This window comes from Trachinotus anak, unplaced genomic scaffold (assembly GCF_046630095.1).
Source record: "Trachinotus anak isolate AG129_WGS33_773 ecotype Australia unplaced genomic scaffold, CSIRO_AGI_Tana_v1 ptg000013l, whole genome shotgun sequence".
NCBI lineage: Eukaryota > Metazoa > Chordata > Actinopteri > Carangiformes > Carangidae > Trachinotus > Trachinotus anak.
The window spans coordinates 18,168,247-18,192,973 of NW_027273864.1; the positions used below are offsets into that span (position 1 = coordinate 18,168,247).

The window sequence follows — 24,727 nt, forward strand, 5'->3', positions numbered from 1 at the left end:
GCTGGTTTCTGGCTGCCTGGGTGGGGAAATAATGAAACTGTTACGAAAATTGGGGTCAACAGGGCATGGGAAGTCTCACTTTTTTTTTTTATTTTATTTTTTGGAGTAGAAATATAACGTGACATCAAATGGAAATATGCAATTAAAGCACAATTATGAAAATGTAAATCAATTACAGCACTGGAACAAATGTAATAAGTTACTTTCCACAACTGACTACTGTATAGAAAGAGCATGTCATTTGATTTGAGGTGTAGTACCTCCTCCAGGCCACAAGATGGTGCTACAAAACTTGCACATTAAAACAAAAAAATTGAAACGGACACAAGTTGTTGGTTTGCTCGGTTCATTTGTGCCGCGGGTTTTCTTTTCCGTGGAGCGAACGACTTGAAGGATGTGATGTCTCTCTCTCTCTCTCTGTGTGTTTTTGTGTCACACCCTGAATTTGTGAGATTTTCTGCGTTAAATTTCTCCGCGTGAAAATGCCAGTCGATGAAGACGAAACGCTTCAGGTGAGGGCGGACTCAGCCGCGGACGCTGATGTTGACTCAGCTTGAACTCTTAGCTGCTGGGACGGGAATGTGTTGCTTTGAACAGAAACTTGCATTAAAAAGTTATTTAAGTTTCAGTAGGTTAATGCAGCCACCGTCGAGCTGCCCCTTGTCTCTGTCCAGGCCTGGACGGACAATGAGACAGTGGGTCTCTGGGCACAGACAAAAAAGGCTCCTTGCTCCTGTTTGGGACCCAGGACTGAAAGAAACTCACTTTAGGTCGCTTTGTGGTCATTTTGAGTCTCTGTATTCTCTCTGTTGTGTGTTTTTGTGGTCATTTCGAGTGTCACTGGGGCAGTTCTGCCTCCATTTGTTGTCTTTTAACTGAGTTCTGTGATTTCAAACAAGAAATATTATTAGTTACTTAATACAGAAGCTCTGGCCCATTCAGTAATCCACACAAGACAAACTGGATATATATGTCAATAAATGAATATACTTAATTAATAATTGTAGGCTTTATCATTTGTTGTCTCTCATTACTAGTGCTACAGTGAAACAGTTATTGGATTGCATTAGGTCTTGAATAGCATGAAATTGAAGTTGGTAGACACTGTAGAAACCCTGAAAACAGGTTGGCATTGTCGTCCCTGTGCTGAAGTATGTAGCACTGTCTTGATTTATTTTAATCTGATTTGATGTTTTGAATTCCAGAGGTTGAAGGCAGCAATACACTTTACCGTGGGTCGTCTGTGTCAGAAGATCGGAGAGGACCACCAGAGAGCGTTCAGTCGACAAGCCATCGCAGCAATAGCTGAGACAACATTCAGACAATGTGGTGGGTGTCGACAAACACAGTAGCTTCATCCTGTCCCATGCAGAACATACACATTATAAGAAAACTCATAGGCTTGAGTTTAAATGATTACAACTACATTAGAACTCGTAGAGATGAGTTTTAATCATAAAGCGTTGATACATAAGAGATAGAGTCTTTTTAGTGTGATCTTTGATTAATTAGGGAGACCTCTACAATGGTGTGTTTGACCACATAGCTTCTGGAAAAGAGCTGCAGAGAAGCTGGACCAAAATATAATTTATGAACAGCTCATTAACATTTTCAACTGAAGACTTGATGGGTTGTTGTAGAACACTTTAATAATGATTTATTAATGTTTATAGACGACTGACTAACTTCTGGTGATATTCTGTTTACAAATCAAGAAACCTTGTTAACGGCCTGCTAACATTTATAAGTGCGTCCAAGTTGACCTATTAGAAAATGAGAACTATGGTACCCTTTGTTAATGGCTTCATGTTTATAAAGGCAGACTTGATGGTTTGGAGGGGTCTCTGTAATGAATGGCAACCCAGTTATGCATATAAAGTATTAGTAATTGAAGACATTAATTACATGTTATAAAGCCTTTATAAATGGCACCTTATCAGAAAGAGGTATGCATAACAGTATTAAAACAATCAACCAGCAGATCCAGTCACTTCAGTCAGAGGAGTCAGCAGTTCATTGTGTTCATACATTTGTACACTTTATGCAATCCAGTAATAACTCTGAAACATTTAATACCTTGTAAATCTTATAATGTAGCTTTTTTGACATTGTGTCAGTGAGGGGCGGAGTCACTTTGAAGGTCACATTTAGTGTTGTTACATGAATTTTTTAATAATGAGTTCATTTATTCCATAACTTTGACACAGTTCTCTATCAGCATGTAGCTCATTACAACATCCAGAATACCATTACTCTAACAAACTTTGTTCACCAAAAAGATTACTGAGGCGTCTCGCTGTGGACTATGTGAACAGCCATGGTCTGAGTCCTTCCAGGGCCCATTGTTGCAAGTCGTCTCCCATCTTTCTAACCTTGTTTCCTGTCAGCTCTATGTTGACTGTGTCTAGTACAGCAGTAGATGCAATAAAAACAAAAAAAGAAGACTTAGTCACTCCCAGAACAATGTGCTCAAAATACTAACGTGGTGGCATTACAGTTGTCATTATTATGATCATTATTATGTATGAAATATCAGATTCCTTTCTTCTTATTATTATAAACCTGGATTCCAGTCTAAACCGAGTACAGCATGTTTTTAATAAAGAGTATGGGATTTCCTACCTTTGAGAATAAGTTAAAGAAATAAATTAAAGAAATTGTACAGTGTGCTTCAATATATTTTATTTTGGACTTTTTTAGAGTAATTCCAAAATACACAAAATAAAACTAAAGTCATTGCAGTAATGTAATACAAAAAAGCATGTATATACACCATAGCTACTACTATGATTTATACAGATGTACAGTATATGTAAAGCTGAGCCACACAATGCTGTATTCTGCATTTGGCCAGAATTTACGATCAACTTCACACCTTTTGTCCTCTCATAGCAAAAGGATCTCTTTGTATGCCTGATCCATCCCTTCGGCCGATATGTTCAGCATCCAGAATTCATTGCCTTGTCGCCGCACATAACAAGGCTCTCTGTCTTCTGGCCACTCCTCCACCTCTGTCAGCCACGTGTGTGTCTGGCTGGGTCAGTGTTTACATATAAAAACTTGTTGAACAGATCCTTTGTACAGATAAGAATTTGAAGAGCAAAATCAGCTGGATAGGTCTTCAGCTTAAATGGGAATTGGCTCTTGTCTTTTTTAAGTATTTCTTTCAAGTTGAAGATGCAAAATGTTAATATTAAAATGTAGCAAATTGTGTAATGTTGTTTGAAAATGTTATGTAAAAATGTGAAACAGGACTAAAAACTCAAGAGTTTTGCTGGTGATTTAGTTTTCAATTAATTTTGAAAGATGTGATCATAACAAAACTTATCCAGTTCAGTTTACAGACTGCTCTTGTGGTGACTGTATGAAGAGTATTGACAAATTCATGTGATTAAGGTTAATGTAACCACTGCTGTTATAGATATTTAGTTATTTTCTCAGTTAATTGAGAATTTGTTTGGTCACTGAAATGTCCACAAAAAACTCCATCCCAACTTCCCAAAGTGATGTCTTCAAATGTCGTTTTGTCCAATTAACAGTCTAAAACCCGAACACACTGAGTTTGTCATCATAGAAGACTACAAAACCAGAAATTATTCCCATCAGCGATACTGAAACCAGAGTTTTTACATATTTTCTTTAAAAAATGGAAATTCATTTATTATTGAAATAGTTGATTCTTTTTTTGTCAATTGATTCATTGGCTGACAGATTCATCCATTCACTAATAGTAACTCTACACGTAACTAACTGTAACCCCCCCCTTAATATTCTAACCCCTCATAGTTGTCAAGAGGTCAACCAAATCGTAACAATATTCATTATAATGCAGTTTTATGAGTTTCCTTTGGTTGATCTAAACTTATCTAACTTAACATCTTGTCGTTACCTTCTTTTCAGACATATTTGCTAAAGACCTGGAGGCCTTTGCAAGGTGAGAATCTCTTGACAGTAATGACCTTTTAATATAGTTGTAATACCTGGTGAGGTCTTTAGTTCCTTTGTCTTAATCCATCCTAGTAAAACTAGTATAATCGCTTAACTTTTTCAGGCATGCTAAAAGAAGCACAGTGACTGCAGAAGATGTAAAACTGGCAGCCCGTCGTAGCACTGCTTTGGTGAGTTGTTTTCACTTAACTGTCGGGAAGGGAATTATACAGCACTTAGTCATGTACACTATCTGCACTTGCGGACCAGGTCAGAATAAAACGCATGTACAAGTTCATCCTAATAATGCAGTAGTACACAGTAACTGTGTAGGGGCATATATTCTAAAGCAGACAGCAAACTGAATGTTTAATTTGCCTTTATTCATTTCAGTCCATCTACATACAAAATAAGAGTGAAGAACTGAACCAGGAGCAGAATTTGAAAAAGAAGAATACTGGGAAGAGGAAGAGCAGAGACACTGAGGAGGAAAGCAGAGAATAAGGACAAGACACAGGCAGGCCTGCAGTGTCTCACTTGTGCCCAACATTCAAATAAACATGAAGGCTGACTAATACATGACAGTATGTTAAGTGTCATCAAAAGTGCCAGTCATTTTTTCATCGTTTTGTTTCACCTGCAATTTCACTAAGTCTACAGCATAAGATTTTGCTACATTACAGAGTTCTGTTTACACTTTCTGAACATTTAGAGCAAATAATTAATCTGTTCAGGGACCTGCTAATAAAATATCAGACAATGGTGCATTTGGAACTGGTGAGAATGACCAAATGACTAGTGCCAAATAACTGATTAAACATTTCTTTTAAAGCACTGCCAAAGTGGCACTTACTACATAGACTCAAGGCTTCACAATCCTGTATTTAAGTGATTTAAACTGTTAGTTATCTGCCTAATGTGTTTCTCCTTGTTCAAACTAAGAATTATCAATGTCATGTTGTTTTGCACTTAGGGACAGCTTGAGACTGTTAAGTCTGTCAGGCAAACTACCAATCACGTACAAGGCTAACTTCAAATCCCCATCACCAATTCCATGGCTCAGCAATGCATCACTATTACTTCAACCAAATTTGGGCACAAATTTTGTTGGGAGAGGTGATGTCACATTGCTGAGCTCATCTGTTTGAGGTTAAAATAAAGACAAAGACACCCCCCCAGAACTTCCCTCTAACCTTAACTGTAGCTGTGAATAATATAAAGGATAATTCACTCTGACAAGCCATTAAAAGCAGCAAAAAGACAGGTACTACCCCATGTCATGTCTGAGAAGGCCACACACTGAAAGTGTTGGAACTTCCGTCTTCGTCCTTCAGAACAGACTTCAGTCAGGGTTCAAACGGAGACCTCGACCAGCAGAGCCCAAGGTCCCTAGATATGTGAATCGAATTAGATTTGTTTTTTTATTTGACAAATTGACTCAAGTAATATCAACTAAGCATCTATTCAAATGAACTTTATTAGAGAACTCCCTTCATTTGACATGTTTTTAAACACCCCACAAACAACAAGAGCTACTGGGAACCATTGGACACACCACTCCACGTTCTCACACTACCACTCGCGTCCCCCAGAGTCTTCAGCAGGTGTCATCCACATCAAGTACACACTTACAGATCAGTTCGGTAACATGAAAGCACACACCATACAGCATTCAAATCAGATAATATAAGCAATACAAATATTCATCACAACATTCCACTACATTTTGATATTTCTGCACTTGATCGACATACTTAAGAGTAAGGAAAAACTTGCAAAGATTAAAAAAAAAAAAAATCTTGAAGTACTAATTTAAGAATGTCCATGTTAGGGGAGGCGCTCGTAGCATCTGCAGCTTCCACTCACACACTCAAAAAGCAGTCAAATTGGGCTCTTTCACCGCACAACCAGTCCGTTTCACGCGTCTCTCCGTTCGCTCACTCATCGCTTCACTCTTCGCCACAAGCCATCCTCAATCGCACTCATCAGTTCTTAAAATGTCAGTTGCGCAGTTCTTTCCATTTAAAAGTGGATAAAAGTGAAAACACCCACCGTCTCTTAGAACATGCGGAGTGAAGCCGTTCTTTGATGGCATAGCATTTACAGGTGGGAAGAGGGAGAATGATACCGATATCACCCCAAGAATGCTGCCAAAGAGGAGCTTCCTCACAGGAAAATGGAAGAGAGGTGAACTGCAGAAGAGATTTCAATGAAGGCTTTTCCACAGAACTTGACTGCAAATAAAGTTGCACTTAAAACATTTAGGTTTCAACCAGATTCTTCCCAATGCAAGATTGCCTTTTAAATCGATGACAAAGCCGGATAATGGTGAAATCACAAACATTCATGCATTTTCAAAATGGTTATATCACATTTCACAATACATGCATTAGAGAATCCAGTTGAAATGGATACAAACAAATGAGACATCAAAAATAGCACTTTAGTCGGACATCCTGGTAAACAATTCACTTCAACACTTTCTAACTTAAATCTTTAGCATTTTTTCCAAATGTACAAAACATCTTCCACAAAAAAGTGTTAAGTTTCAGATACGCATTAACACCAGAAATAAATTTTGAAAAGACTCATCTCTCTCACAATACTTACCATACAAACACTTAACTTACATACCCCACCCAGATGACTTTGACTCCATACTGGACCCAAAACCTGAGCTAAACCCACTACCACTGGTTGTAGAGTTTGACCCTGTTCCCCAGCCAAGACTGGCTGAGCTGGTGCCATAGTTGCTGTTGCCTGTACTGAAAGACTGACTCTGGTCCCTACTAGAGCTTGTTCCACTGGAGGTGCTGCCTGAGGTGGACGTTTGCTGCTGGCTAGCCAGCATACCCATCATTCCCCAACTACTCTGCAGAGCAGCCTGAGCAGCAGCCATCATAGCAGGGTTCAGACTGAAGGAGCCAAAATTTGCCAGACTACTGTTAGTGCTGCTCCCTAATCCACTACGGCTGCTACCAAATGCTTGCGCTCCGAAACCATTCCCAAACCGTGTTGTACGGTCAAACTGCCTATTGCCGTGTTTCGGCTCAGCATTTGAGATGTGAACGCTGACACCTTTGATAATTAAGTCCTCTCCACAGAGAGACTGGGCAACCTGTGAGAAACAAAAAAATACAAATCAGATCATCTGGACATGGGTACCACTAAAAGAAAAGGCCACTTTCTAAACACCCAGTACTATACCTGATCATCTGCAAACGTGACAAAGGCAAAAGCACGGAATGGCTTGGGAATGAAGACATCTGTAACTTCCCCATACTGCATAAAAAACTGCCGAAGGTCATCTGTGGTCATGTCTTCTGTGCAACGGCCAACAAAAACTTTACGGCTCCTCAGTGGCTCATCTGGACCTTGCTGTAAACAAAAGTTAAACAAAAAAAAAAAACTACAGGTTATAGTATGTTAACAACACCGTTAACACTTTGTTCATTCCCATAATGTGTGGGTATGTGCATGGACATTACCATATTCACCTTCGAGTTAGGGAGCTTGCAGTCACACCATCTCCCGTCGATCATATGGCGCTGGGAGATCACCTTTTCTTGGGCCTCATACTCAGTGAACCTCACAAAGCCAAATCCTTTAGAGTTTCCGGTCTTAGCGTCTCTTTTTACCTGGAGGATAAGCAAACTATGAATAAAAATTGTCACTCCAAACAAACCAAAACATAAAGGGGTATTATGTCAGGATAAGTAATGTTATACCTGAACCATGATAACTTCTCCAAATGTACTGAAGTAATCCTTCAGGTCCTGCTCAGTCGTTTTCCAAGGTAAACCCAGTACAATCAGGTCAGATGTCTTCATATCCCCTCTCTTCATTTTCACAGCAGAGGAGGCATCTATTTCTTCCATTTTCCTTTTGTTGTCTATATGATCAACATAGAGAGAAATTCAATTTTAACCTGAAAGACAGTCATAAGATACGACTTTCCCCTTCCCAGTCTGACTTTGTAAATAATTGCCAATAACAAAAGTTATATAATAAAAGTAAGTTTACTTTCAGATCATGTCATTTTAGAGGCTGTAGTTGCTGGTGCTGATTAATTGTCTGCGTTTTCTAATAGTCTAACCAGTGTAATTCAATACAATTCATCTATACCAACAACTACAGTCTGTCCAATGACCAGAAAGCTTAATCAAAACCTCTCTATAATAGTTTCAACAAGACATAACTGCTATGAAGATAGTATTTACTGTCAATAGGGTTGAGCAAATTACAAAACCGTTTTTAAAAAAATCACAGATTGCATTTTCATACCTGTTTCACAAACTGGCCAAAGTATGTAGGATATCAGTGAAAACAAGTTGCTTAAGGCCTGGACTTATTTCAATGCATGAATTTAAAGGTACTTATCACATTTGTGGCAGTACTTTCAAGCAGTATGCAACATTGATTCTTAATAAAATTAATTAATCATGACCTGGATATGCAGTAGAAAATTGATAGATTAAATTGATTAAAAACAGTAATCCATTTTATATAAGGTCAGAGATCTGGAACAACAGTTTTGCTAAAAATCACAAACACTAATGTTACAGCCCTGAGTTGGCTTGAAAAATACTCAAGACCTTCGTAAATAAAATTAAAACAAGACCTGCATGTACAAAGATTTATTGCACGGCTGCTGTATAAGCTTTGGCAAGATGTGAATAATGTGTGCGTTTATCTTGTTTTGTTTTTTTTAGTAATTGAATTTAGCGCCACAAAGCGCACTTCTGTGGGCGTGGACAAACTACGCGTCAGGTCATTCTCATCTATTTTCAGTGTGCTGAAACTACATCATGAATTATAAATAACACTATATGTGGCCACCTGTCAGGATAAAGTGTTGAGTCACAGATTAAGTGTGGGTAAAGCACCCATATCTACCTTTAGGATAGTTCACGACATACACGACATTGCCCCATCCGTTTTCTGGTGCGTGCAGGACCCCTTCCACAAGACGCACTCCCCGCATGCACTGAGACACGGGGCTCCTGAAGCGCAGGCCGCAAGCTCCAGGAAACTGAGCCGCCACGGTCGACAACAAAACAGTACCATCATCTTCGGACGGGATCTCCATGGGTTCTTCGTTCTCCTCCTCTGCTACTCGAATGTATACTTCAGCCATTTTCCCCCAAAAACAAAACTTGTTCGACTCAATACAGTGATGGAGTTAGCAGTTAGCTCGCCGCCTGTCCACAAAATGCGGCTAACCTTAGCCGATGTTGCTAATAGGACTGAATGAGTCAGGGTTATTGGTTTGTTTTATTTGAAACAAAGACGTCTCAAGTCAAAGTACTATGACAAAACTGAGAGGGTTTAATTTTAAATTATTTCATAAATAATGTTTCCCTCCGGCAGCGCTAACAAGCGTGCATCGGCCTTACTGTTCCTTTGTTCGCTGGGACGGGGATCTGTGTCGTCAACACCGGACGACGACAGTTCAAACGTGATTCCTAACGAAAACTGCGTACGGTCCCCCGCCAACTAATGCGACAGAACGGCTTCCTCTAAATGGCTTGCGCAGGCCTAACAAGTATTACAACTTCAACAAAGCGCCGGTCTCTCTTCCTAAATGCAAAGTAAGAAATATAGCTTAGAAAAATATTTTTCTACACGAGGAGAAAAATGAGAGCGCCTTGCCAGGCCTACAAAGATGGCATTATCTAAGCAAAGACGGAACTACGTCATTAGTTTGGACGGTTTCATTTCAAGGCGGTTACTACGTCCAAGGTCCGTCGTAACTGTAGGCAGAAACTAAACACATTTTTCGATACTAAGTGGTAAAAACAACATTGCTCTTACACTATGTATTTGTTAGCATGTTGGGGGTAATACAACTCGATGAATTTTAATGTCAACACTGAATTTTGTTTTGCAACCTCCCCCTATGAGGACGCACGGTAGACCATGTTTGGTACATCCGCGACAGCAGTTTCCGGCAGTTGCTACATTGGTTGGCAGAGACGGGAAGATGGCGGCACGCAGGGAGAGCACTGAAATCATGAAGGATTATAAAGCTTAGCCTACAGTCAATAACATTTTGTGTCACTAATACAAGCTAAAATTTTAGGGATTTACCTACAATTTAAAACGTTATCATTTGGGTTATACCATTAGTATGTCAGTTAACCGCCGTGTCTCTGTAAGTTATACTAGCGGTATAGCTGTCAGATGCATGTAAATGTTTATTTAATCAACTTCTCTTGGATTAGTTTGAGTTGAAAGTAGGCAACTTCATCTGCAACAATTTGTAACGTGGGACGTAATGTCAAAACTTTTTCATTTCACATCATTTTGTTTCCACGAAGGACTGGTTTGCTCCAAGATTATGAAGTAAATTGCCTTCAAATGTTGATTTAATTTTGAGGGTGGAGTTATTTTTATTTCCTAATTGTCAGCAAATCCAATAGAAAGACCAAAATCTTACCTGTCCTATCTGTGACACTCAGTACCAAGCCTGTTTGTTCCCAAAGACATATTTCCTTAGAAACTGGTGACAAAGTTACATTAAAAAAAAAAAAAAAGACAGAAAGAAAGTGAAAGAAAGTAAATACTGCCATTGTTGGGGACTATTTTCAGTCAAGCATTTTAACATAATTGGTGCTATAGTGAGTATTTTCAGTAGCAGGAGGTGCATATGAGGCTGATCCAAAATAAACTGTCCATGTTCATTATAATGTAGGAAGATGTCACCAAATGTAACCGCTGTCATTGATATGTTTTAACAACTTTTTTCATGGGATTTGTTGACAAGAAAAACACCAAATATCATTAGATGTATCTTTTAAGAGAAATTATTCAATTGTTATACAAATATACAACTAAAAAGTAAAGCAAAACTCCATACTTGCATGCAACAAGTTTGTTTTTACTTTTAAATTTGGTCTGTTGCTTACTTCACTTTAATCCCTGTCCTCCCTAAACAATTGTGAAAGGTTAATCCTCCACAACAACTACTAGTTACTGGTCACAAAGCTGAGAAACATTCAATCTTAATTACACATCAATGTGATTAAGGGTGTGTAATAGGCTACATTGGAATTGCATTACATAACACTTGAGCATCCAGAGCAGGTTTTGGATTCAACTCAACAAAAAGAGATCTCAAACAGCTTTTTATTACATTTTTCAATCAATAACAGTACAATTTAGTACAGTATCTATCTTGCATCCAGCTCACCGTGGAACACCAACAGACTGAAATGAAATACAAAAAGTGAAAAGGTACATAAGGGTGCAGAGCTCTATAATATTAATGGAAAGAGAAAAGGGAATCCATCTTAGTTGAATTGCATTTTCACTTGTGGCCACACACGAATACATCACATTTATTGTACATCATCGCAGAAAAAAGAAAAGTGAAAATATGTCACAACTTTAACAAAAGTGCTTCTGTATACAGTGAAATGTTGTCATTCAGATGCTCTGATTTTCAATTTAAGACCAAGAAAAAAAAATGTACAAAAGTTTTAGTATGGACAGTATGTGAGGATATTATTGTTCCATTGAGTGTGAAGATTTGAAGGAGAGAAAAGGATTTATCAAGGATAGAATTCTCACAATGATTGTTATAATTATTACAAAAATTGGCATCAATAGAACTGGTAAGCATAATTTACACTAAGTATGCAGTCAATATTATGTCTTTCTCCATTCTTGCTCACTCTGGTGCATAGCCTTACCAGTATTAGTACATGATGTATGCAGAGTTTGAGCCAAAAAAATTGGCTTCTATTAAGTTCAATCAATAGGTTACTCTCCTTTTCAGAAACAAAAGAAAATCTAGGATTTTGCACCATTGAAAGCAAGTCTACAGCATGCACATCTAAATTAACTCATGGCAGACAAAATTAAATGTCTTAACTTAAAACATCAGACCATTATTTTCAGACATTGATTTGTACATTTCATTCACAGAGTTGCAACTGCAGTCCCAAGCAAAGGAAGTGTCTATTTAGTCAGGTGAGGTGTTTCACTCAAAGTGGATACTAAACACAATCCCCCATCCATATAATAAAATCCAGCCATGCCCCAATTATCTCAGCACCTACCTTGCTACCCCACCCCTTCCCACCCAAAGTCAAAGGCATGTACAAGAATTAAGGGGGTTAATTGGATAAGTTACTCGTAATAACTCCTTTTGTACTGGAATGAGCATTCATAACTTATAGCATGTGCTTGGTTAGTTAACATAGTATTAGTTGAGAGGCAAAGCTTCTTCATGTGCAAAAGGCTGTGATGAAACAAAAACAGCTAGTATATAAATACATCATGGACATTTTGAAAGCTGCTCGTGTAATATGATCCAAGCTTTTACTTCTGCATGTTTTCTCTCATCTGTCTTATATGATTTAACTGGATTAGAAAGACAAGCTGTAATTCAAACATATCTAAAACCACTAAAGAAATATGACAAAAAGAAAGCCATCAAGAATAACAAACCATCAGAATAGAATTCTTAAAAAAAAAAACAAAAAAAAAAAACAAAAAAAAAAGTTAAATAATTTGTACAATTACACTCCAACATTTGCTTTCAAGACGCACACATTTGCATGGGATGATAGTGTTGTTTTCTCTTTCAAGGTAACATAAAATGGTCCAAGAAGGAATGCGCAAGTTTCTGATTTGATACCACAGGAGATCCTTTCTTAACTAGGTGATAAACAATTGTGCTCTTCTTTGTGTAGGAAAGGCATTGGTTTCCCTTCGTTTTTGTGGTGTCCAAGTCAGTTTAAACAGTGTTGAAGAAGATGCTGTGAACATTCTGAAGTTGTAATGGTCTTCCAGTCAACTTTGGAGTTAAAAGAACATCTGGGAAACAAAGACAAATGGAATTTAGAATTTAACTACTCTAACCTGATCTACAATTGAACTAATTTAACCTTCTGTCAAGTGTGAATTTAAGACCTCATGGGCAAAGATCTAACAAAAGCTTTCTAATCGAACAGATTGACACAATAATGCAGAAGGCTGCAGTTTTTGGCCTTTTGTGAAGCCTGCAAAATGTATTATTTACATTTCCCCCTCACCCTAAGAAGTCTTCGTAACAAAACAAAATATTAAAATCTTACATCATGGTTGATTGTTTCTATAGTTCTTAGGGCAGCAACGTCATTACAACAACAAACTTCAACTCCTTAACTACTGTTATCCAAGTTTGGCTGACAATGTTTATCTGAGCTGTGCTAATTGACTACTGTAATACAATATGTGTATATCCACCAGATGGATTTGTTTTCCGTACAGTCTGTATGTCCTGTATGAAAAAATATTAAGCTCAAACTAATGCTAGAAGCAGTTGCCCTGACATTTATCTAGAGCTTACTGTAAATGTAGGGACAAGAAGGTTTTGTTGATCACGAGTCAATGAAGAAAGAAAATGCCAGTGTCTCAAATATGCAGACCAGCAAAAGATAAAGAAAGACATTTCACTGAACCCACAACTCTTTAAAACCTGTAAGGCAACAAAAGTAGCATAATCAGCACATCACCTTCTACTCCAGCCAGGCAAAAGATGAGGCTATGGCAGACGTGCAACTACAGGTTTTACGAGGAATAGCTTTAAGTACAAATGTAGGAAAATGTGAAGCGATAAAAAAAAAAAAGAAAAGAAAAAAAAGAAGAACCTTCAGGCTTCAATTCCAGATCTTCAGAAAACTGTCCCAGGATCCCGTTGCAACTGCCATGCCATCATCGGTAACTCCCAGGCAGCTAACACGGTTGTCATGTCCAGCCAACACACCTAGAAAAAGTACCACAATTATAACTCATTCTACAGGACTAAAAACAAGCAAACAAGTACATAATCTACGTTCCTTTGCATATTGAATTCTCAAATAACGAGATTTCTGTAACATGAGGAAAATAGGGCTGCAATTTGAGACCATGCTTCAATTACTAACCAGCACGGTCGGCTTTTAGTGTGTCCCACACATTACAGTTGAAGTCATCATATCCTGCCAGAAGAAGACGGCCACTCTTTGAGAAAGCAACAGAGGTGATGCCACATATGATATTGTCATGAGAGTAGATCATTAATTCCTGATCAGCACGCAGATCAAACAGCCTGCAGGTGGCATCATCGGAGCCCGTGGCAAAGGCATTGCCATTAGGGAAGAACTAAAAATCACAGAAGAGAGATCATTAATCCACAACAGAGGATACAGAGAAACAAATAGGTAAATCTACATAAATAGTTGTTTTAAAAAAAAAAAAAGGAAAAAAAATAACATTCCATTTTGCAATTCCAATTAATTAATGAAGTTCTGAATTTTGTGAATAACTTACACAGATGGCATTGATGTCAGACTCATGGCCAGTGAATGTCTGTCTGCACATGCCCTCTCGAACATCCCAGAGTTTAGCAGAGGCATCACAAGCACCAGAGACGAATAACCGTGAGTCAGGGGCCAATGACAAGCTCATGACATCACCTGTGTGTCCAGCAAATGTAGTTGTCTGCTGGCCAGTCTCAATGTCCCAAAGTGCACTGTAAAATGAAAATATGATTAATATATCCGTTTGGCATGTCTCAAACTTCCTACCTTTTGTGCAACAATGTTAATTTAATAATTTAACCCAGTAATGAAACCACATGAGGCGATCCTTTTACTTACCAAGTGGTATCTCCAGAGCTTGTAACAATCTGGTTGTCATCAAGAAAGCGACAACAGGACAGGTATCCTAATATTCAAAGAAACAATAGAAAAGTTCATTAATATGGAACTGCAGTATTTAAAAAGCAGTTGATAACGATACGTAAATATAAATAACTAGTAGTGCATGTTTAATCCCATATTTTCTCAATTATGCATCATCAGTAATATTAACAGTAAATAAGTCAGCTCTACGATTTTAGAACATCTTAAGTTTGGGAAGTACAGTTAATGTATTTTTAAGTATGGTTTTCTGTGTGTCTTACTCTATTTGTTTTCCATCTTGTGGCACCAAATGTCTTCATTTATCATAAAGGACAGATTAGATTAAAAAGGTAAAAAGCCTTTATTTCCTTCAACTTTTAAGGGCGCTTGTAAATACATTTTAGAATTAGGTTTAACCAGCAATCCACTAATTACATTTGTAAATTTAGAAGTGTTTTACAGGCAACATATTAAGGCCTTAGCATGTTGAGTACAGAGTTGAGCTGAAACTCTAGTTTTGCAATCCGTTTTAGCCGACTGAAGAGTGATAACCTAACCTACCCTTTGTAATTTGCATAAATCAATCATGCTTAAAAAAGGGTTGTCACAACTGGGGGGGGGGGGGAGTGTACATCATATACCTGTATGTCCAGCAAGCTCACGGCTCACACGTACATTCCCCTCACGTGTTTTCAGGTTATAAATGGAGCAGATGTTGTCTAAGCCTCCACAGGCCACATAATTTCCTGAAGGTGCATACGCACAAGTCATGACCCAGGAGGATCGAAGAGGAATGGCGTGAACCTATATAATGAAGGTAACACACACACAAACAAAAAACATTTGTTAATTTAGTTTACAAAGTCTTTTTTTTTTAATCAAAGAAAAATAATGAAAATCAAAATTTACAGAAACTAGTAACTAAAAGAGATTTTTTATTTTTTTTAAGAGAGCAGCCTTTTTTGAAACAGTAAAACACGTAATTCATAATAAATATGCGAATGACTTTTGACACCCTCTATTTCTTTTCTTATCTATCTATTACATTTTTAACTAATGCTAGACTTGATATTTTGACACCCACTGCTCGTGTGTACCAAGCCCAAAATAAGAGTAACATCCGGGCCAGGTCACCAAGTGAAGCACCCATGAACAAAGCAACAAGAGCAAGTAAACTGAGAATAGTACAGAATGTGCTGCTTCAGCATTACACAGCATCCTGTATAATCATGCCCATATCATTTCCATTTTGATTGAAACATGATAGCATACATCAGTCAATACATTTCTACTTACTGGCACTCACAGACAGCACAATGTAGCAGCTTAATTAAACAAAGGCTGAAACTAACAATGTTTCTATTTGTGAGCCCCTATACACATTAAGGTATCCCATATATAATTGTGACCTCAATCTGGCCTGCAATCTACTCAGTAGGTCTAGAGATACATTGAAAGAATGACCCTTTAATCTTTTAATTCCCAGTTGGACTTAGTGCCTGCAGTATCAAGTTAAATGTAAATGTTTTTTTTCATGTCACCACAAAAGCTTCTTCAATATACAAAATTTGACAGAGCATAACTCTCTATTTTTAATTTTCTGTCTGTGATGGAGAGTGCAAATCACCTATTAGGCACACAAACTGCGCTCTAGTTCCACCCATCCCACTAACTGCACACCAAACACATCAGCCCCAAGGCCAAGACCACAAATGCCTCTCTCTCTCAGCTGAGATGCAACCCTTTTAAATGTATTCCAAATGAATGCAGCATGGGCAGTTAGTTAGTTTCTCTTTCTAATTCTAATAAAATCTCATGAGTTCCACAAGAATGGGTGCAAGTCTCAAAATATAAAGCAATAGAATAATATGAAAAAGAAAAAAAAAAAATACTGTTATTGATGCAACGCACTAGAGAAGCCAGGCCCACATCATTCAATTGTATCTACTTTGCCTGCAAGAGCCCCAAGTTTTAAAAATTCAGCAACTATTACTTTATTTGCATGTGGATGGTAATACTGGCATGGCTTTATCTGCAAGTCTAACCTAATGCTGTTATTTCTTTACTTTGAAATGACATATTGATATTTGCGGATTCAACCATTAGTACATTAAACCCCTTCTAAACACACATGGCTTACCTTATTTGTGGTATAGCTGTCCCAGATAATGAGTTTGCCATCTTGAGAGGCACTGACCAAGAGCCTACAAAAATGAGAACAGCAATAAAAACAAAACCACAACAACAATCGGAGTTGTCACACAAAATCCAATTTTATCTAGAATCATTAGCCAAAAACTGAGGAAGGACTACAGGCTAAAGATGCCTGCCAATCTGCTGAAAATCATGATGTAATCAGTGAAACAACTCTTACATTTAAACGTAGTCTAACTTATCTACTTTTCTCAACATCTGACACGAAGCAAGAAGAGGATGCAACATAAACAAAATCTCTCTATATACCATAAGCCACAAGTCATTTAGTTTACCTGGAATCTGTTCCCCAATGCATGGCATAGATTTTAGCCAAATGACCCCGCAGCGTTCTTCTTGTACGCATCTGGATTCGTCCAACGGGGTCAATATTAGCTGTGATCTGAATTAAAGAAAGAAAGAAAGAAATAAAGAAAATGTCATGTACTCTGGTTACTTTCAGACCAAATGGTTTTCAACCTAAGGGAAAGAGCCTAATGTTAAATGTTACCTGTGATAGTGTGGCATCTGCGCATGCTTTCCTGGCATCCTGAAAAGAAGAAAAGACAAATCTTTAGGGCAGAATCAAATCTTCATTGTACAAAATTAACTTTTACATTGTATTTTTGATGATAATTGATGGTATGACGTATAGAAAAGTGTTTGTTACTCACTCTAATCTGATTTTTGAGCTGCTCTGCCTCTTGGCGTAACTGGTCCAGTTCACTCATTTTAGTCTGCTTTTTCAATTACCTTACTCCCGCTACGTGGGCACTTGTTGATCTAAAAAAGAATAAAGAGAAGCACTTTAATCATTCACACAAATCGTCTTCATTTTAAATTCAAGGTCATATTTTCAACCACGCGCAGTGGGTCTGAACCCGTCTTTGACACAACCAAATCTCTAAACAGGAACAGCTAATAGTAGAGGACTATTTTCAGCCAGCTCACTGTCATTGACTGGTTTACCTATAAAAATGTAATGTATAGTTCGTGGTTCAACCTTACTTTCCCACCTCAATGTCACTAACATAATCCTGACACACAATTTAGATTGCCAGACAAATCCTGTTGAGGCATGACTTTCCATTGATCCGAAAAGCGGTCATTATCCTGTTGACCTCAATCCCAGGGATACTCCGAATTTTAGCCAAGTGATCAATAAGCCACTTATATTAATATAGAGCCTTGAACACACTCAACAAAATACATTTAAAATACATTTTAAATATTTAAGTCATGATCCAAGAAGCATGCTCCAAATATAAGAAATGTGTCTTGAACTATATCAAGTTTTGTTCATCAAAGCAAATAAAATTAAAAATAAATTAAAATTATGTAAAGACAGTTATGATAGGAAAGCCAGAAAAATCACAGCAAATACTCCAGCTATAATGACCTGTCCTGTGCAAGACACTGACTTCATTTACATGCACTGTGATATCAGAGTAAAAACTGATCGATACTTTAAGAAACAACACTCCATGGAAACTACATTTTCAGATTTCCTTATTGAAATAGAAAGCTAAAATTCTGAGTGGGAATAAGCAAATCAATCCATTATTCCAATTTTGGTTACATTACTAATAAGAATTTTACAACCAATGATTTCTGCTGTGTACTGTGACAAATATGGTAATCCAATTGTTTGGTAACACATGCGAATTCTAAGTCTATTTATTTTAAGCAATAAATAGGGTTTTTTGGAAAAGTATCACAATGCAACAGACTGAATAAAGTCAGTAGTTTGTGAAAATAGTCACTGTTCATTTACCAGCTCCCCTTCTCCTGTATAATGGACCCTGTCCTCGGATCTATCCCATTAATATTTCAAGTGTGTCCAACAGAAACACATTAGGAAACTAAAATAAATAGTCCCTTGCATCACATACTGTATATAAACTAGTCTATGCAAGCTGTTGTCTAGAAGACTTTCATTTGCACCTTGTCGCATCAAAAGACAAAATAATATGACAGCTCTTTGCAATAAGCATGTTACAGCTCAAAGTACATATAACATAATAATGTAAAATTTACTACTAGCTCGCTTGATGACCTCAACTACAATTTAATGCGAATTTAATGTAAACTGCAATTAGTAAAGCACCATTCAGTTTGAACAACCTTGCCTTCTCAGTTACCTTACCTGGTGTGTTTCAGTCAGTGGGCCTATGTCAATGGAGGTTTCAGGACAAGACTGAAAATCTTCTCTACCTGACTACGTTGTCTCTAAGGTCCTCTGACTGGCTGACCTTTTTAACACAGGTTATCCTCTTACACTCATTAATCTAATAATAAAAACATCTCTGAAAATATAGTTTAGATAGAACATCCTCAACTTTTTTCTGTGAATAATTAAATTCAAGTTGATACGTTTTGTGTTTTGTGTTTCTGTTGGCCACAAAAGTGTATGGTAATATTTTCTACTTTTTACTGTCTCCACACAGCATAATCGATGTATTAACATGTATATAGCCATGAACAAACAAAAAAAGACAATATAAAAAAGGTTCATTTAAGATGCATTTTAGCATCTACGTGCAATTTTATAATAAAAATAATTTAACAACAAAATAATGCTACTTCAATTGATCTCTGAAGACATCATTTAGCTTTCATTTTCAGTTCTGATTGATCAAATGCACAGCTTTTGAGTTGAACCTCACAGATTTCTGTCACTACTTAATGGTGAACTCTTTGAATGATTATTAATATGAAAATGCTCTTTAGTGACATTAAATTCACAAACACTTTGTTCTCAGTCAAATTACATCATGATGCAATTAATTTTGATTCTTGACTCTCTCTAGCCAAGCCCTTACACTGCAATGGTAAAGCAAAAGGTGGGATAGCCAGAGTCTTTTATAGGTCTTTAAATATTCCACATTCTTAAATATCATTTCCTATTAACCTCTGTGGATGCTTACAGTTAAGGAGTTCCTCTCTCTCATCACTTCTCCTTTCCAAGCGCCTGATCAGGGTCAGCTGACTGCATGATAAACAATGAGCAGTGGCAAACAGCCTGAAGTTGTAGCTCACTAGCTGTTCTCAGGTCCCTTAGATGCAGTCTGTGCCTGCTATCTTGAAAAGGTGTCTTCTAAACTTTCAGTTAAAATCCTAAAATTGTATCTCTCTGCAGTAGGAAAGTATACATATGTTCTCAAAGGACAAGTCAGCTTATCTGCACTGTTAAACAATGATAATGCAATGTTTCATAGCTAAAGCTGGATCATAGGAAAAGCCATCATAACCAGCAGTATCACTGTGCAACTCCATAATCCTAAAAGCTAAAATCCTCAGTCAATGAGTCTCTAATCCTATCCATGTCCACTAACATAAACAGCTGGCAAAGCCAGCCCAAGCATTAGAAATATGTTTTCCCAATCATAAAAGGATGAGTTTAATCTTATTTCTTTTACACACAACACGCTTAAAACAAGTGCCTGGATTTTCACACTCCCAGTGAAATCACAGCCTGATACTCAGCTCTCTTGTCCGGTCCGACCAATACCATACAATGAATAGCACTCTTCCTGTAATAGGATGGAGTTGCATTTTCAAAGAACCCATGTATCTATAAAATTCATGTGTAAATTGCATACACAGTTGGCACTCGCCATAGTAATGTATGACAGATAGATATAAAATATACAAGTACAAATCTATATAATGAACATACATAGCATACATATATTTTCTAAGTGATTTGTGTGCCCAGGTTCACACAACACTGTATGTGGTGTACTGATAGTTGACTTAGTGACTGTGTGCAGTACTGTGATTTGCCTTCAACAGCAGGATAGTTTGCATTGTATTTGAATACCTGTCAGATAGCTGTTTTAGTCAGGTTGTCACTCGAATTTGTTTAGAAGGTTGGTCTACAGAGGTTACACACATTTCAGGAAAAATTTTATTCCAATTCAGCCCCATGATATGGCAAAATACTGAGGATTTGGAGTGTTAGTATCAGACAAAGTGTAATCTAATTTCTACATTTACTGAACGCTGCACGTCGTAACGATAATATGACTTGCACTGATAGAAATCTGAGGAGATGCAGCTAAACGCCATCTTGCAGACTGCTGTCCGCTAGTTAGCTTGCTAGCAGGCTTGGCAGTGTAGGCCTGCAGGCAGGGCAGAGCTAGTATTCAAGGAAGCAATGTACTCAGTCACTATGTTGGCAACAATTTCACTTGTGATTTAAAAACGTCCGATTGAAAAGCAAATTGGATCTCACTTAAGACCCGCTGAATTTCGTGACAGATTAACTCAATAGCTGGCGGCATCTAATGCAAAATAACGTAACCACTGCTACTTTGAGGTAGACTCTGCTGCTCTTCCGCAATTACATAGAGTGCTATGTAGTTAGCTTTTAAGCCAACAGTGGTTAAACCTAAAACCTCGCTGGTAGCTTGGCCTCCAGAATCCACTTACTTACATACTGACAATCTCATTAAACCTGACAGTGCCTGAGTGATTTGATTACGACGTATCGATATATTTATTTGGCTCCCTAATCCTTTGGTGGACCCGAGCCTGTGAAAACTGCAAGGTCGGGCGGCGATGGCCTGTTTGACTTCAGTTCAGCAACAAATGCAGTAGATGCGGGTGATTTTTCATAAGGCAGAGGACCATCTATCAAACGTCGCTACATAACTGCTAATTAGCTAACTGGTGATAAATAACTAGCGTTACTAACCTAAGTTGAAGGCGTTGCACCGGCGCGGTCGTTTCGTTGCATGGAGGCAGCAATATGCTAACTTATTAGTTCGGCTTGTAGGAGAAAAAAAAAAAAAAAAAAAAAAAAAAAGGGTGTTAACGCGGCCACAACAACTCACGCCAACAAAGTGTATCTGTAACATACATATTTATGTTGTGTGTAATTTTAAAGTTAACTATTGATGCTGGCTGTTGTACTATCGCCAATAAGCAATATTTGCTGATAATTTGTTTACGGGACGTTTATTGTTCCAGCCCAACCCAGTGTGTCATCATCAACTGACAGCCAACATCTTTAAATGTAAGATTTCGAGCAGATCTACAAAGCGACCCGATACTACAAAGCTTCACATGTTAACATTAACATTAGTTATCCTCGGTACATTTTGGCCAGTGAATACCCAGTACTTTAAGTACTGTATTTTAGGCCAAGGAGCACCTCCGCTGGGCCATCGCTGGCACCAAGCCTCCCTGGCCAATATTAACGTTACTTCAACGCCAGCCAGGAGCTTTGCTAACATTAACAGTAGTTAACCCAACTCAATTGACAATGTATAAGCCAGTTACTGGTAGATAAGTTTTGTAGTAATCTGCTCATCCGCCGCAAATATTGAGCGCCAGGACCCACAGCTGCAGACACCCTCATACCTTGGCTACTTGTATTTGCTGATTATAAAATAGCCAACTTAACGTTAGCTAACCGCAGCTAACTAAATGGCTAGGAAGCTAGCCGTTGCTTGCTACCCCACCCCCGGGCAGTTCAATTCCGCCACAATTTATCAGCTAATGGTATTAACAGATAATGTGAAAGATATGAAAGTAGCATGGTCCTCGCCTTTATTTCGCCTTACCTGATTCAATTTGCGTTTGTTTTTGCGTTTTGGCATTGACTGGAAAACAAGACGGCGTATACCTCCGATCCACGCATCAACGAACACCACAACGCTAGCCTTCTAACTAGCTAGCCAGCTAGCGTTGGTTTTCCGAGGAGCAGCCCTTCCCGAACACAGGCTACAGCAAGGGAGCTTGACAACCTCCGTCAACCAACCGGAGAGGGGAGGAGGAGGAGGAGGTGGTGGTGGGGGGGGGGGGTCACACCCACTAGCCTTGCACTGAAGACACTGCCCAGGCAGACAAAACACTAATCTTTAAAGTCACTGTAAGCCAACGAGACAGTCTACCCTCTCCTTTTTGTCGAGCTAAACATCTGCCCTTTCAGTAGTGACACTTTCGCCCGGCCATCGAACGACGAGATGGGCGCGGTAACCCTGCAGTCAGCGCCGGGAAACCCCACGCTGCAGCAGCGGCGACAGGGGAAGCTTGGATAGGTGTTTTATCTGCAGCTGGATGTGTTAGCGTAATCGGTCACTGTGAACGTTGTTTAGCACGTCTTCTTTGGAATATGTGCATTTCATTAGAGCGGACTAAAAGCACAGCGGACATGATGTTCATTTGATCCCCCCCCCCTCTGCAAACCGGCCTGACTGAAAGGCTGAGTCAGTCGGGCCCCAACTTGGCTTCTAAAGTAGGAAGTGGTATTAATGATTTCAGCAGGGCTCTCTTTAATAGCAGTGGCAACAACATAAAATGGCCTTAGCTGATCAGGATAGTGTATTCTGCTGTTAATGTGTGTTTTTGTGGTTCAATTCTAGGAAGCTGTTGCGTTTAAATATCTATTTCCCTGACATGTCACAACATGATTCCAAATTATCTGTACTCAATAGAGTAACTTCTAGTTATCAATACGTTTGTTGGATAGATATACAGTTGTCCTTTACAGTAGAATTTGTTTTTACAAATACACTACCTTAACAAACAATACTTGGTTAATTAAGCTTTATTTATTATGGTCGTCACATTGATATCTTTTATAAGAGAAAACTGAGAACCACTTAAATAGATACAAAGTTATAATAAGCCAAGTCACACAAGGGATGTCTAGTCATTGCATTTCATTCCAATAGTAATGTGCAAACTATCAGAAGCAAGAAAAAAAGTAGTCCAATATACCACACACTTAGTATGCATCCCTCTCTGCACCCATTCATGATTTCATCCCTCCTTGCATCTTCTCCATCCTCCTTCTTTCATTCAGCCCCATGCATACTTTCTCTCTGTTCTTTAGATCTTGTATCAGGCTCGACGTAGGCTCAGTTGACACAGTGCCTGAGACAACCCTCCTGTTCATCTGTCCTTGACCAGCCTATACTCAACAACCTCCTTCATACCCTTTCTTACACCCATCTGTAAAATGGTACAACCCTATCTTACAACACTAAACCTTGGATCAGACATCGTTGTGCCGTAAGACATGAAGCTGAGACAGAAAGTGCACTTCTGACCTTGGAAACAGAAGTTGCAAAACAATCCCACCACAAGGTTATTTAGTAGCAAGATGTGGAGAGTACTTGTAAGATATATAGTAATTCCGGGTTTGCCTGTTTCAAAAGACAATTCTTTGTCTGCCTTTTAAAGTTTTGTCCAAGTGAATTTTCACAATCTTCTGTAAAATGTATATATAATCTCTACCATATGTAAAATTAGTAATAAATGGGATATCTTTCTAAAAGCATGGTACCAGAATCTCTTAATCACCTCACACATGAAGTGAAATGAAATGGCAGAGGCTAAGAATCATCTTCATTATGGCTTGTCAGAAGAATTTTGATAACCATTTGACTATGACATGCAAATTGATTTGGTTGCAAAGATGCAAACACAGGAGGGCAACCATTTTTCTGCGCTGCTTTGCCTGATCATAAGAAAATCTTTGTAGCTACACAAGTTATAATGTACCTGTATTCCAATTGCCTACATATGTAGAACTCTCTTTTTGGCATGTCATTTTTCAGCCCTTTCACGTATCAAGTAAACTTTCTTTTCCATTGAGTAAATTCTGGCAATTGAAGCCAGTGAACCTGACCAGCATAATCACTTATTTGTTGTATCTTTCTGTAAGTATTACGCAAACTTGCTCTCCTTTGTTACGGCCAACTAGATAGTGAGGATGCAAGTCATCCTCACTATGATACTGAATGTGGTTCAGTCAAACTATGACCTATTCTTTGGTGAAAATGCTTAAGTTTCAATCACACTATACAACAATAAAATATGGGATAGAAAATCTGTTCTAGTTGTTTTTTATTGAATGGTTCACTTACTGACTCATGTAAATATGAAGTCAAAAAACCTTCAGATAAATGCTTTGTTACAGTTTTCCTTTAGGTTTACTTGGT

At 38.2% G+C, this 24,727-nt stretch overlaps 3 protein-coding genes across 8 annotated transcripts; 1 reads left to right on the top strand and 2 right to left on the bottom strand.

The window, feature by feature from the left end:
- Positions 1-295: 295 nt before the first annotated feature.
- cenps (centromere protein S) lies at positions 296-4,504 on the top strand. The gene is made up of 5 exons (XM_071495620.1): positions 296-512; positions 1,206-1,329; positions 3,901-3,934; positions 4,052-4,118; positions 4,321-4,504. Exons 1-5 carry the CDS (start codon positions 483-485, stop codon positions 4,429-4,431), a joined length of 366 nt encoding a protein of 121 aa, XP_071351721.1. The 5' UTR covers positions 296-482; the 3' UTR covers positions 4,432-4,504.
- tardbpb (TAR DNA binding protein b) lies at positions 4,290-9,608 on the bottom strand. 4 transcript variants are annotated; one of them, XR_011693369.1, is made up of 6 exons: positions 8,824-9,608; positions 7,656-7,819; positions 7,425-7,565; positions 7,135-7,305; positions 5,980-7,045; positions 4,290-5,316 (listed from the first exon to the last, which is right to left on the bottom strand). XR_011693369.1 is itself a non-coding variant. In XM_071495607.1 (5 exons), exons 1-5 carry the CDS (start codon positions 9,062-9,064, stop codon positions 6,554-6,556), a joined length of 1,209 nt encoding a protein of 402 aa, XP_071351708.1. In that variant the 5' UTR covers positions 9,065-9,608; the 3' UTR covers positions 5,387-6,553. The 4 variants fall into 4 exon arrangements, 2 of the variants coding, with proteins under 2 accessions (XP_071351708.1, XP_071351707.1); XR_011693367.1 differs by having other exon boundaries at positions 7,416-7,565; XM_071495607.1 differs by lacking the exon at positions 4,290-5,316 and having other exon boundaries at positions 5,387-7,045.
- A 1,433-nt stretch (positions 9,609-11,041) lies between these two features.
- gnb1b (guanine nucleotide binding protein (G protein), beta polypeptide 1b) lies at positions 11,042-22,756 on the bottom strand. Of its 3 annotated transcripts, XM_071495609.1 has the most exons (12): positions 22,343-22,756; positions 21,472-21,545; positions 17,447-17,555; positions 17,284-17,322; positions 17,069-17,175; positions 16,720-16,783; positions 15,221-15,383; positions 14,556-14,622; positions 14,227-14,428; positions 13,842-14,058; positions 13,566-13,681; positions 11,042-12,750 (listed from the first exon to the last, which is right to left on the bottom strand). In XM_071495609.1, the coding sequence occupies exons 3-11, from the start codon at positions 17,501-17,503 to the stop codon at positions 13,575-13,577; spliced, it is 1,023 nt and encodes a 340-aa protein (XP_071351710.1). In that variant the 5' UTR covers positions 17,504-17,555; positions 21,472-21,545; positions 22,343-22,756; the 3' UTR covers positions 11,042-12,750; positions 13,566-13,574. The 3 variants fall into 3 exon arrangements, with proteins under 3 accessions (XP_071351710.1, XP_071351709.1, XP_071351711.1); XM_071495608.1 differs by lacking the exon at positions 21,472-21,545 and having other exon boundaries at positions 22,343-22,754; XM_071495610.1 differs by lacking the exons at positions 21,472-21,545; positions 22,343-22,756 and adding an exon at positions 18,919-19,149.
- Positions 22,757-24,727: the final 1,971 nt, after the last annotated feature.

Coding starts and splice junctions, on each gene's coding strand:
- cenps (XM_071495620.1), top strand. CDS start 483: ATGCCAGTCGATGAAGACGAAACGCTTCAG. Junction 513..1,205: donor ATGAAGACGAAACGCTTCAG/GTGAGGGCGGAC, acceptor TTTGAATTCCAG/AGGTTGAAGGCAGCAATACA. Junction 4,119..4,320: donor CCCGTCGTAGCACTGCTTTG/GTGAGTTGTTTT, acceptor TATTCATTTCAG/TCCATCTACATACAAAATAA.
- tardbpb (XM_071495606.1), bottom strand. CDS start 9,064: ATGGCTGAAGTATACATTCGAGTAGCAGAGGAGGAGAACGAAGAACCC. Junction 7,306..7,415: donor CTAACTCGAAGGTGAATATG/GTAATGTCCATG, acceptor TTTTGTTTACAG/CAAGGTCCAGATGAGCCACT. Junction 7,046..7,134: donor TCACGTTTGCAGATGATCAG/GTATAGTACTGG, acceptor TGTTTCTCACAG/GTTGCCCAGTCTCTCTGTGG.
- gnb1b (XM_071495609.1), bottom strand. CDS start 17,503: ATGAGTGAACTGGACCAGTTACGCCAAGAGGCAGAGCAGCTCAAAAAT. Junction 14,623..15,220: donor TGAGCTTGCTGGACATACAG/GTATATGATGTA, acceptor TTTGAATATTAG/GATACCTGTCCTGTTGTCGC. Junction 14,059..14,226: donor CTGACATCAATGCCATCTGT/GTAAGTTATTCA, acceptor TGTGATTTTTAG/TTCTTCCCTAATGGCAATGC.